Source organism: Charadrius vociferus, unplaced genomic scaffold, assembly GCF_000708025.1.
Source record: "Charadrius vociferus isolate BGI_N301 unplaced genomic scaffold, ASM70802v2 scaffold2447, whole genome shotgun sequence".
NCBI lineage: Eukaryota > Metazoa > Chordata > Aves > Charadriiformes > Charadriidae > Charadrius > Charadrius vociferus.
This window is the reverse complement of record NW_009649244.1, coordinates 1-11,968: the sequence shown is the minus strand read 5'-3', so window position 1 is coordinate 11,968 and position 11,968 is coordinate 1. Positions and strand designations below refer to the sequence as shown.

The 11,968-nt window shown below is 49.5% G+C and overlaps 1 protein-coding gene across 1 annotated transcript; it reads right to left on the bottom strand.

Moving 5' to 3' along the window:
- Positions 1 to 347: 347 nt before the first annotated feature.
- On the bottom strand, positions 348 to 11,962 carry TMEM259 (transmembrane protein 259; the record flags this gene model as incomplete). Its single annotated transcript, XM_009889044.1, has 11 exons — positions 348 to 1,196; positions 2,014 to 2,113; positions 2,525 to 2,657; positions 3,221 to 3,304; positions 3,604 to 3,661; positions 4,602 to 4,702; positions 5,059 to 5,181; positions 6,508 to 6,618; positions 8,849 to 8,963; positions 9,294 to 9,560; positions 11,813 to 11,962. Coding segments are annotated over 11 exons (2,091 nt in total), but the record flags the coding sequence as incomplete, so codon positions are not given.
- Positions 11,963 to 11,968: the final 6 nt, after the last annotated feature.

Genomic DNA, 11,968 nt, shown 5'->3' with positions numbered 1-11,968 from the left:
CGCAGATTTGTCTGTCACAAATCAGCTCACACTTGTGAACAGCACCTGGACTGCAAACGCGACTGGAGGGGGCAAAGCTGGGGCAGCCGGGGGCAAGGAAAAGCTGTGGCATGGAGCTGACTGCAGGGCTCCCATGCACATCAGCCTCTCGTACACAAGCGCACACGTGCTTTTCCCAGGGGAATTCGCCTTTCCCAGGGGAATTCACCGCAGCCCCTTTTCTCTGTCCCAGCTGCTCTGCCTCCGCTAAGAGGAATTCATGGGTTAAGGATGATGGTGAAGTGAGAAATAGTAACAAACGAAATCCAGATGCCTTCCTGGCAGTCCAGAATTACAGTAACGGGGACTCAAGACAGGCTCCTCAAGTCTGGCTCCGAGCAAGGTTTGGAGCTCGGTGTACTATCCGCTGGTGCTGGGCAAGGGCCGCCTTCCCCCCGGTCCCCAAGAGCACGACCCAAGCGTCTGTCCTGATCAGCGTCCTCCACAACGGCTGGAGGGGTCTCTGCCACGCTGCTGTTCGCAACGCAGTTCTTGCCACTAGGTTTTGCTCGGCTGTCTGAGCCCTCGACAGCCTCAGTCTGCTCAGGAAGGGAAGGGCTGGGGACGGAGGACCCCTCCGCCTGCAGCGGGACGAGGGGCGCAGCCGCTGCCGCCTCTGCGGCGGGGGGAACATCTGCTGCAGCCACCACAGATGTTGAAGTGACTTCAATGGTGATGGAGCCCATGGCCGTCTCCGGGTGGTCGCTGCTGACCCTGATGCGGGCAACCAAGCTGGAGGCAGCGGCAGCATCCTGAGGGCTCCCGTTGGCCATGGCTTCGTGCACGACGTTCGGCTCCAGGAGGGTAGTGCTCAGGTCGGAGAGAAACGAGGCTTCCGTAACGATGGCGGCTGTCTCAGCTACCCAGTTCAGATCGCTGCCGACTGAAGCCGCTGTGGCAGCGGCGATGACGCTGGAGGCCTCGCTGGGGGTCAGGGCAGCCGGGCTGCTGCTCTCCCCGGAGGGCCCGGCGGGCAGGTGGGCACGGCGGCCCCCCACGTCGACGGGGGCAGCTGTAGTGTTGTTGTTGAGGTTGTCTTGGAGCGTCGTCTGAGTCCCCTGGCCCACCTGCTGGTTCTGCAACAGCATCTCCTGGATCCTGATCTGCTGGAGAATGGCTGGCAGCTCATAGTGATGGAAGAAGTAAATCATCGAATGCTAGAGAAGGCAAAGGGAAAGGAGTCACTCACATGCAGCGAGCCTACACATACCTTAGAAAACTACGCTGTACTCTCGCTGTAAAAACAGTGGAGAATTTGGCTGCTCTGACAACCGAGACAACATCTGTCTCTTCCACTATGATTCCTGCAAGCTGCTGTCAGAGCTTTTGTAGTTTCTCTCTGAAGAAAAGAAGGAAAAAGGCATTTCTCTGGCCTGTCCTCGGGTCCCTGTCTCCACCCTGCAGCAGAGCAAGGGGACAGGCCAACAGCCAGGACACACAGAAGCCTCGCTTGAACCAGGATATTGGTACATCAATTTGGAGCTGGTCTTGCCAGCACCTTCACTGCACAGACCCGACCAACTCCCCAGCCTCCGCAGGGGAGGTCCCCAGTGGGATTTCTTCCAGAAAGACGGGATAGAAATCCTCCCCTAACTCCTTCCAACACTCACTTGACATCAGCCTCTTGTCAGTCACATGGCTGGATTTGAGCCAGTGACCAAGAAGTCCCGCTGTTTGATAGCCTCCTTCTGCTCTTCCATTTCCCAAGCAGGGATTATTTTACTCTCTTATATAAATAAAGATTGCTACTCAAACTCAGCTTGACAAGAAGTTTGATAAAGCCCAAAACGCAGCCGATTTCCTTCACTTTGCTCCCAGTGGCTGTGCTGTCAAAACCAGCTGTGTAACAGTTCAAACTGCAGGCAGCCAGACCCCTCTGAGTTGTGTGGGGTGACCAGGATTGGATTCACAGGATGGCTCCCGTGTCCACGCCGCTGGCTGCGTGAACGTGCCGCAGAATTGGCAGCTACTGACCTGGATGAAGAGCCACGAGGTGACGAGAGCCAGGCTGCTGTACTGCCCGTTGAATCGATAGTGGTAAGCATAGAAGGCAAAGTGGTACAGATAGAAGAACCTGGACAGAAAGGCAATAAATATCAGGATATGGCAATGGACAGGACAAATGTGAGTTTCTTTCTACTCCTAACTCCTTCTGAGCTGGGGCACTTTGCACAGGGTGGTGTGGGCTCCCATTACCAGGTAATCAGACCCACCTTGCTACGAACAGGTCTTCAACAGAGAAAAACAAAGGGCAGGGAAAGGACCGAGGTGATTCTTGACATCCATGCACAAACCCAAAGTGGAAGGAATTGCACTGTGGACCCTGTGACATGTAGGGCAGCTCCCAAGGAGACATACAGAAGCTCCCAAGTGGAAGCTCTCCTGCCTGGGAGGGCCGGAAAGGATCCGAAGCAGCCTCCCACCAGAGAACGGGACGTGCAGCGAGAACACGCAATACGGGAATGAGGTCCCAGCCAGCTCTTACCTGAGCCAATGCCTCTTGCTCGTATTGGTGTGGCAACAGATAGCATCGTATTGGTCAGCCAGCCACACAATAAGGATGATGTAAAACGCAGTTGTGGTGTCGTTGAAGAACTCTGACATAATGGCCTCCATACCTACAGGACAGAGGGTGTCTGACGTCAGCACGCGGCAGGGCACAGACCCCAGTTTGGCACAGAGCTTCCCAAAGGGGCACGCGAAGGAATCCTCTGTCATGTCCACAGCTGTGGCCGTATGACTGCACAGCAAAGACCACCGCAGGATAAATTAGCTCTGTTTAAAGCAGCAGCAAAGGCCAAACATGTTTCACTGCTGACTGCAGTCACTACACAGGCCAGAGCATCAGCTGGCTCTCGACAGTGCAGATTTCGGGGGTTTTGTTGGTTGTCTTTTAAATTCAAATTGTGCTAATGCAACGTGGTCATAAGAAGTGTGAATCTGAAACGAACTACAGTGACAGACAAAGCTTCAGTTTATGTGATTTCCAAATGAACTGCTTTCCAGGGGACCCAGAAGGACAATGCAGCTCACTGTGCCATCAAATTCCAGAGCCTTCCACCTTCTGATGAGCGGACACACTGATCACCTGCCATGGCCACATCAGAACAGGGAATTGTACTTTCTACAGATCCCAAAGGGACTCGCTGCACATACACAAGAAGCGAGCTGATGTCCTTACCTACTAGAGCCAGAATGACAGTGAGGAGGGGAGCTGCAGGGAATGCAATTGTCATGTTCATTTCCAGCATCTGTAACAGGTCAACTGCAAGAAGGAAAACACACTATAACACAAAGTAGATGTGGCGCCACAAAACCCTCCAGCCCCACATTACTCCTCATGCAGAGCACTGCAACGTGCGGTGAAGTCCACTGTCCCTGAAACTTGTCAAGAGACAGAACAGTGCTCTCAAGCATGGGGGTAGGGGGACGGGGGGATATGTTGCCTGCGCAGCTACATGCAGGATGCTTCTAAACATTGACAGTCAAGAGTATATACATGATACACTGTGCTGGAGCAGGCACAGTGTCCAGTACACCCTAAATCCCTTAGAAAATCCTTACCAATGAAGACAAAGATCTGATGGTGCGAGTAGCGCAACAGCATCGAAACGGACAGAGTCTGAAATACGAGAACAGAAGCCAGCGTTAGAGCCACCCAGGTCCAGGGAGTTACTTTCAGAATCACACTATGGCAGAGGCCTGTAAAGTCCTGCAAGCTTGGACTTGCAATGCGGCACAGCGTGCTGTGCATATCCCACATTCGTTAGTTTGAGCTACGCAGACCGATTTCCCAAAGAGTAATTAGGACTTCACAAACAGCAATTAATCTTTGTATTACTGCAGTGAAATAGACAGTAAGTAATTTGTTTGTAAAGAGACCGATTCTGAATATTTGAGCAGGGGCCAAACCAAACAGCAGCAGCAGAGCTGGAACTAGGGTTTCTTCCCATCCCACACCCGTGCTCCTCCCAGCAGTTCATAACACCTCTCTGACAACAGCCACCCAGCACTCATCTCCTTCTCTCTCACTGGCCACAATATTATTGTACGAGGAGCTGCGTCAGTGGACGGTCAGACACAAAGGGAGACAGTCACCCAAGACTATAAACACAGGCTTAGTTATCACTTGGGATCTTGTCTAATACTTATCTGTAATCATCTTGTCTCACACAATCACAGGAGACTTGGTTCTATCTTGATCACCCCTGGCAAATTAGTTAGACCTGTTCTTAAAAGTTTCAGAGGACAGACTTCTGCACGCTGTGCCTTGGCAGCCCGAGTGTTTAACTACACTTAGAGACTCTTGAATCAGAATGTCCCTTTAGACAACAAAGTCATCATTTAATTCCATTTCAGCTCCTCTGTTTGTTTCGCTGTTAGGACTTTAAGAACCCACATTAAAAAAACAAAACAAAACAAACACCAGAGAGTTGAACCTCAAACTCTATCAGCTTAGCTTTAAAAGCAGATGAGAGCTCAGGCCGGTGCTGTTACATCAAACGTACACTGACCAGCACCGGGCTCAGAGTCCAGGCAACGTCCAGTTCCTGTCAACTTACAAATATGACCATGATGACAAAGGCTGCCAGATACGAAGTCCTCGCCATCCACATGCTGACAAAGCGGTAGTGCTCCCCAGACACCACATTGCGAAGGAAACCTGGAGAAAAAACACACACACAAACACACAAGCTCAGTGTGATTAACCCCTAAACTAAGAACAAACTTCCACTGCCTTCTAAAGGAACAGGATTTAATGCAAATCTAGGGCAACAGCTCCTCACAGGAGCGCTCTTATTGTTATGCAGTGCCATAAGGCAGTAGGAAATCACGTCTGCAGACACCTCTCCCCTCCTGCTTGTTTCATTTTGCCCTTGACAATAACATCTCTACATAACACAGGGAACTGTTCCCTGCATAGAGATTAATCAATAGTCAGAAGATGATATTCACGCATCCACAGAAAAACATCAACTGCTCTGCAAAAGTGCTGAAAGCGGTTCCTCCAAGCCTTACCTTTGTTTTCTTCATTTTCAGCTAAAGCTTTGACACTTGACATCAGGATGTCATCATAACCCAGGAACTCGTCCAGCAACAGGCGACTGAACCTGTCCCCAAAGCACTGATCCCTGGTAGGATCTAGAGAGAAGACAAAAAAAACCATTCAGATTGTTCATACCTTAAGCCACGGAAGCAGCAAGGCAAGCACACAGGCAAGGGCACATTTGCCAGCAGACCTGCGTCTGCGCTCAGACCTTTGGCAGTATAACTAAATTGGGCAGGACTGGGAGGGAAAATGTCACACCCTGACAAATCCAGCCATGCTGTCAAAATGCTAATGTCAATCTGGCCTTAAGAATTATATCAGCGCTGTCATACTCTCAGTTGGCACAGACATAAAGGGAATCTGCCTTCTAGGCTTGGACTACCTCCCTGGGCTCACCCCAACCAATGGCCCAGAGAAACAAGTCCTGGTAAGACTTGGAGGTCCAGGCCGAGACATTCTGGCCATCAGCTGGCCTCAGCATGACGCTGCTGGGGCCCACCATCCCCATCCCCCCTCCACCCTTTCAGTGGAGGATGCGTGAACGCCTCCCCATGGCTCTGGGCACTAACGAAGGCTGTTCAATTCCATCTCATGAAGCTGGGGCTGCATTCTATTTCACAAACACTGATCGGCTTGTAAAAATAGCCCAAACCTAAGTAAAATGGGAAGCATGAACACAAATAATTTTTCAGTAAATTACTAGGATGCTTACAAAGGAATTGTCTAGCTGAGTTAGAAAACCCAGGCCAGTAAATAGACATTTAACATGGAAACTGCCCATTACCTATATGGGATAACTGCTTAATACTCCAGCCCAGCTGTGCTTCAGTTTGATTAGGAGTAAGTAATGAAATCTGGTCTGATGGCTGCACTAACAGCTTGTTACAGATCAATTAAGTTCACAGGGATGAGAAGGTTTGAGTCTGTATTCCTGACTCAGACAGGTTTTAATGGCGCAAACGCCAGGAGAAGAGAACACTGTTCCAGGAAAACAGTCTGCTGGTGCTCGCAGGGGCACAGAAGTACGTGGAGACAGTGCCAAACAGATCTGCTCAGTATGGTCCCTGACACATGCACAGTTGCTTTTGCCACTGGGCTTTAACATTGCGCTGCTGCTGCTCCGCGCTGAGCTTAGACCTTCAGTACCAAGAGACTCTTCCTTCCTCAGTGAGAAAACTGTGCTGGACATAACAGTAGGGCTCACTGAAACAGGCTCCACCATTTCACACTACTCCTCTTGGAAAGGTATGACCTACTAAAGCAATAAAGACTCCAAAAAGAAGCTCTCCTACGTGGAAAATGAGCGCCATCAACTGTTATAAATAGTTTCCACAAGATGAAAGAGGAAACTGCACGTAGGTATCTCTGCAGAGCACGCACCCGCCCCTGCACCAGAGCGGGCTGGCTCCCTCACTCACCCAAAGTCACCACCATGACCGGGATGCTGAGGCGCTGGCGAGTGCTCTGGGACAGGCGCAAAAACCCGTACTCCAACGAGTACTCCACAATGTACTCTTCCTGCGGCCACACTGCAAGAGAGGGTGGGAGGGGAGACTCAGCAGCAGGGTTTGCAAACAGTTACCAAGAAGAAATAGCACCTCTGGGTTCCTTCCCTCCCACCACGTTCTGGAAAAGAGAAGCAGTTGCAAACACAGGCTCCAGGCTTCCTTCAACCCATTTAAAACAAATCAGCACAAATTCTTTGAAATTGCAGCCCATTCCCTTGACATTAGTCCTTAACATGAAACTTCCGGGAAAGCTTCAGGGCAGCGGTTCCACGCTGTGCCAAGCATTGTCCAGAATCTGCCCACATCTTTGCCTGGCGAGCCCTAGACCACTTGTTCCTGTGCTGTTCAATTTCTGCTTTCTATGTTGTTTAGGGAACAGCAGGAAAATACGCTTTACACCTGCTGATTTTTTTTGAACACCAAGTAAACGCTCCACAGGGCTAAAGCACTGCACTTCTCAGGAGACAGAGGTCACTGCTGCAATTACAAGTCTCAAAACTAGACAGGAGCAATTATGGCTCTCCAAAAAAAAAATGTGGTGCCTGAAGATTCCTCGATTTTGACTTTTATTTTTTATTTTTAAAGAAAGGTTCAAAATAGATGCTTTTTGCTACATCATCTCTGAAAGGACAAAACCTCCTGCTAAGTCGGAGCCAAGCAATTTAATCCCCGATCTTTCAAACTGTCACAGCGTATCTTGCAAGAGGCGAGGGGAGGCAGCTGTCAGGCATCTCACACCGCCACAGCAAAAAAAAGTTAAAAGGATACAACAACTTAAAAGAAATCTACCTGCCTCTTCTGACTTACAGTGACACATCACTGACGGAAATGCCCACTCTACTTCCCCGCCTCTGATCCCACTTTTTGGGCAGCAAACACAAACTGGTGTGTTTGTTTCATCTTTTGTTTCCATTATAAAACAGTTTTAAGATCAAATGGAAATGACGTGTTTAAACAGCAACAAAAGAATTACTTCCTTTGTATCATAAAACATTCTTCCATGGTAAATATTCTGTCTAAACATAAAATTTAATGTACTTATATAGCACAAGAAACGTGGAAAAACGATAAAAACAGGAATTTGGGACCCATTTGTAAAGACGAATTTTTTAACTATGCTGGGAAGCAGCACAATTTTCTCTCCCACCACGTTGCTGGATCACTTCCAACCCAGCGTTCAGCAAATCCAGGCACAGCCCATCAGTGCACACAGCGCTGTACAACGTGACTCTCTTACAGAACTCAGGCAACTATTAATAAAGGTATTGCACCAAAAACATTTACTGCTCTCTAGTCTTACGTGACTTAATGATCTTAAATTCAGGACTAATGAGCTCTGGATCAGCATCAAGCAAAACCACTGCAAGACCAAGGGAACAGTGCTACTGCAGCGTCCAGTCTCACAATCCTCCACAGCCACAACAGCCAGTACTTCTGACGGGCAAAGAATTCCAGTCTTTCCAGGGATAAAAGCGTAGGTGAAAAAGGCAAATTAAATAAGAATTCAATTGCCATATTTCTATTTTAACATATATATTTTTAATATATTTCCTCCCCTAACCACTAGAAACAGAAGTTTTCCAACACTGGAATTCCATTTTAAATAATATAAAGCCACTAAATCTCCCTCTACAGTTTATGAGACATTAGCAGCTTAAGTCGTACGGGAACAAGGGGAGGAATAAAGCAGGATGATATCCTGAACGATGCAGAACAGCAATGCTGTATCTCGCAATCCAATAAAACTTGCTCGGTGGCTTTCAGAATTAATTAGCTATTCCAAGTGCTGGTGTTGACTCAGGGACCCAAAATACAGCCCAAACCCTGTTAATACGAGGAGGAATGTGCGCTGTCAGTGGTATCCCTGCAGATCTGAAGAGGACAGCGAACTGCTCAGAAGAGGGAGGCTCGCATTCATCTGAGATCTCTGGCCTGATCACTGCAGAAACACGATGCCAGACCAAGAGGCTTCAGCAAATTTCATAGCCCAGACAACCCCCGACTCCCAGCCTCCCTCCGTATTGCTGTGGATCTGTTGTTAGTATTGACAAGATTAACCGCAGGTGAACGCATCAGGGAAGACATTTAAGGTTACTATGCACGTGCCCAGAGAAGCCAGAAGGGATGAAGGCGTGCAGGGAAGATGCACAGGGAAGGGGAAGGAGAGAGCACAGATAGCAGCGTAAGTTGTCTTTACCTGCTCTGGCTAGCATCTCAAACTCGGACACAGTCTCCCTCAGAGGCTGCATACCTTTAGTGGCTGCTTCACTAAACGAGAACTCCTGGCTTTCGTTGTGCGTCAGTGCCTCGGTGCTGCTCACCCGGGATGGCTTGAGGAACACCTTGGGCTCGATATCCAGCTCAAACTGTTGGAAAACCGTGGCAGGGAAAGTCACGTTAGCAGTCACTTCAGCTCCCGTCTTCTGGGCTCCCTCTGTGCCCCCAGCAAAGGCCTCCACCACCAAAAGGAGGACAAAAGGGGCCACCTTCCCAGGCTCTAATTTCTATCTTAAACCGTCAGAGGCTAACGTGGAGATTCAGAAGCCAAGGAACACACTCTGTTTCCAGGTGACTGAGGGATCACAGAAGGACTGTGTCATCCTTAAGATGACTGCACTAAGAAACCATTTCTCCCCAAACCAACAACGCAGTTCCCATCTCCTTCTGTGTACACAAGGAACACAAGGTGTCTTTACCTTGATAGAGCTGTTTTCAAACATATCCACAGTCATTTCCTCCTCTTCCTCCTCCTCTTCCTCAGCTGTGGATTCAACTACCATTCCTGGGAATTTCTCAACGCCACAGAATTGCAGGAAGATGGGGGCTCGGCTTGAGTTGCGCTGTATTTCCACCCGCAAGATGCCATCGCGTGGCCATTTGTCTCGCACATGCTCCAAGCAGTTAATAGGTGAGCGGGAGAAGGCGATGTGAATGTAAGCCAGGATGAAGAGCACAAAGAGAGCCTGCACACAGCAAGAAACAAAGCAGAGACCATCAGCACAACCAACTTTTGCCTGTTTACAGACTCCCCAGTTTTAACCATCTCTTCTTTGCCCATAAGGACACCAGATTAACTTGGGCAAATGCATGTGCAAGTGGACAACAGCTTTTACGCTTTCCAACACAGGTGGTCTCAGCATCAACAATAAAGCAGCCCAGAATCAGGCAATTTCAGCACTACCGTATCAACAGGGGAACACAGCAGAGACAGCAGCAAGACCAGTCTCCTCCTGTTCACAAGACCAGAGCTGCCACCGATGCCTGTGCAGTACACGTGTACTGCTGAAAGCACAGGTGACACACAGAGGCCCCAGCGCCGTGTCAGGTCCTGCAAACCAACACCAGCCCCAAAATGACTGCACTGCAGGCAAACCAACCAAACACAGCACCAACATGTGATGAGGCCCCAAAACATATTGAAAGAAACAGAAACACATCTGTGGCTTTCAACCATTCCCTCCTCAGCACAAAGCGTTTCTGATGAAGCCCGGAGAAGACTGCCCTACATTACAAAGGCAGAAACCTCAACAGAAGACAACCCACCACAAGAGCAGGATGACACAAACCCACGGCAGAACCGCCAGCTCCGCATTCAGATCTACCACTTGCTGCTGCCAGGTACAAACTCTGCCACAGCGGAGGTCTAGCTGGCCTGCTGGGGCTGGGCTCGTGGAGCGTCACCCATCCCTTGCCCTGGCTCACTCCAAGGAACAGCTATAAAGTCACAGCAAAACAAAGTGGACTAATAAAATTTGTTCCTTATAGCGAAGGCAGTAAATCTAGCACGATGTTACCCAGCGCTGTCCAAAGTTCACAGCTGAAAGCTCCGAGAAACGCTGGTACAGTAAGTGGTACAGCTGAATTTCATACACTCACTTTCCAACTGCATTTAGATGCTCATTCCTAATTAAACTAGGTGTCCTTGCTACATATCGTTCCTGACCTATTTGCTATGAATAAACAGACTGGTAAACATCACAGCTGCAGAGGAGCTGCATAGGAAGACGCTAGGGAAGGTAAATCAGAAACACCTCCCTCATCGCAGGAGCCATGAAGCTGGCAGAACCATAAGCAGTTTCAGGATCTGCAAACAGCAGCGTGCAGCACCAGTCTCTGACCTCACCTCCTACCAGGACCCTGCGCACAGAGCTGAGACCAGGCTGGAGTCTGGCTGACTCCTGACCCTGCGAGCGGGAGTGGGCTGTTCTTCACACATGCCTTGTAAATACTCTTACTTCCTCGGGAGCACTTTGATCAAAAGCGGACAGCAGCAAGAACCTCTACCAGCTGGACCGCTCGCTCTGCCTGACAGCCTCACCATTAACACAATCCCCGCTCCAGTCTCCCTGTCTGCCTGAATCCAGTTATACAATGGGGAAAAAAAAGAGAGAGATGTTAAAACCTTGAACGTTTCTCAGGAGGGGAGAAAATGTATATGTGCAGTATGAGACAAGATATCCCAAATGTTTTCTTGCTTCAAGCGGCTGAATTTTAGAAACTCGGAGCAGAAGCACACTGTTGTCACCTGGCAAGCTCCTCTCCCCCCTTCTCCTTATCTAATTTCCCATACTAATGCTGGTAAGTGTCAGCGTGCACCCTGGAAGCCGTAGTGCAGGACATAACGTACAGGCAGTTCACCCCGCAGACACTGACAGGCCCCTCTGGGGGTTTCCAGTCAACAAGAAAGCTGGGGGAGTTTTACCCTGGTACGTAGAGGTGTGCTGGCACAGCGGAGGGTGCTGACTGCTAAAAAGAAATGGGGTTAAAACGGGGTTGTGCATTAATCGTTTCCAGAAAAGACAAGACTCCAGCTAAACTCCAACAATCAAATATCTCACATATGCAATGTATCCAAAACGAGTGATTGCTTGGAAACAGATAGAGAAATCTTTCACGCCCACATCCCTGAACCTGACCCACACCAGCCTGACTGCCCATCCATCTGGCTCAGTTATTTCCTTTTTATTTCCAGATCTGGTACCAGAGCTCTGGTGCTGTGGGGACCACCATAGACCATTACGACTATTCATGTCTGTCTCACAGAAGAGAGGCCCACGGGAACTCAGTGGACAGCTTGGGGTCATTGGCCCAAACACAGGCTGTGATCTGTAGCAAGGCCAAGATTTTTTGCGTCTATAAGGAAATTTATGCCTTAGTGCCCAATTGCAGCCTAGCAAGAGGAGTGCCCGCTCCTCCCCATAAAGCTGCCCCTCACCTTGAGGAGGACGAAGAACTCGAAGACGCGGCGGAAGGAGGGTGGGAAGAGGCGAGCATAGGTCACTGCCATCTTGAAGAAGAGCGCGTGGAAGAGGCGATCGCGCACGTTGATCAAGGGGTTCTGGTTGAGGTTGGGATTGCGGACGCCGCGGTT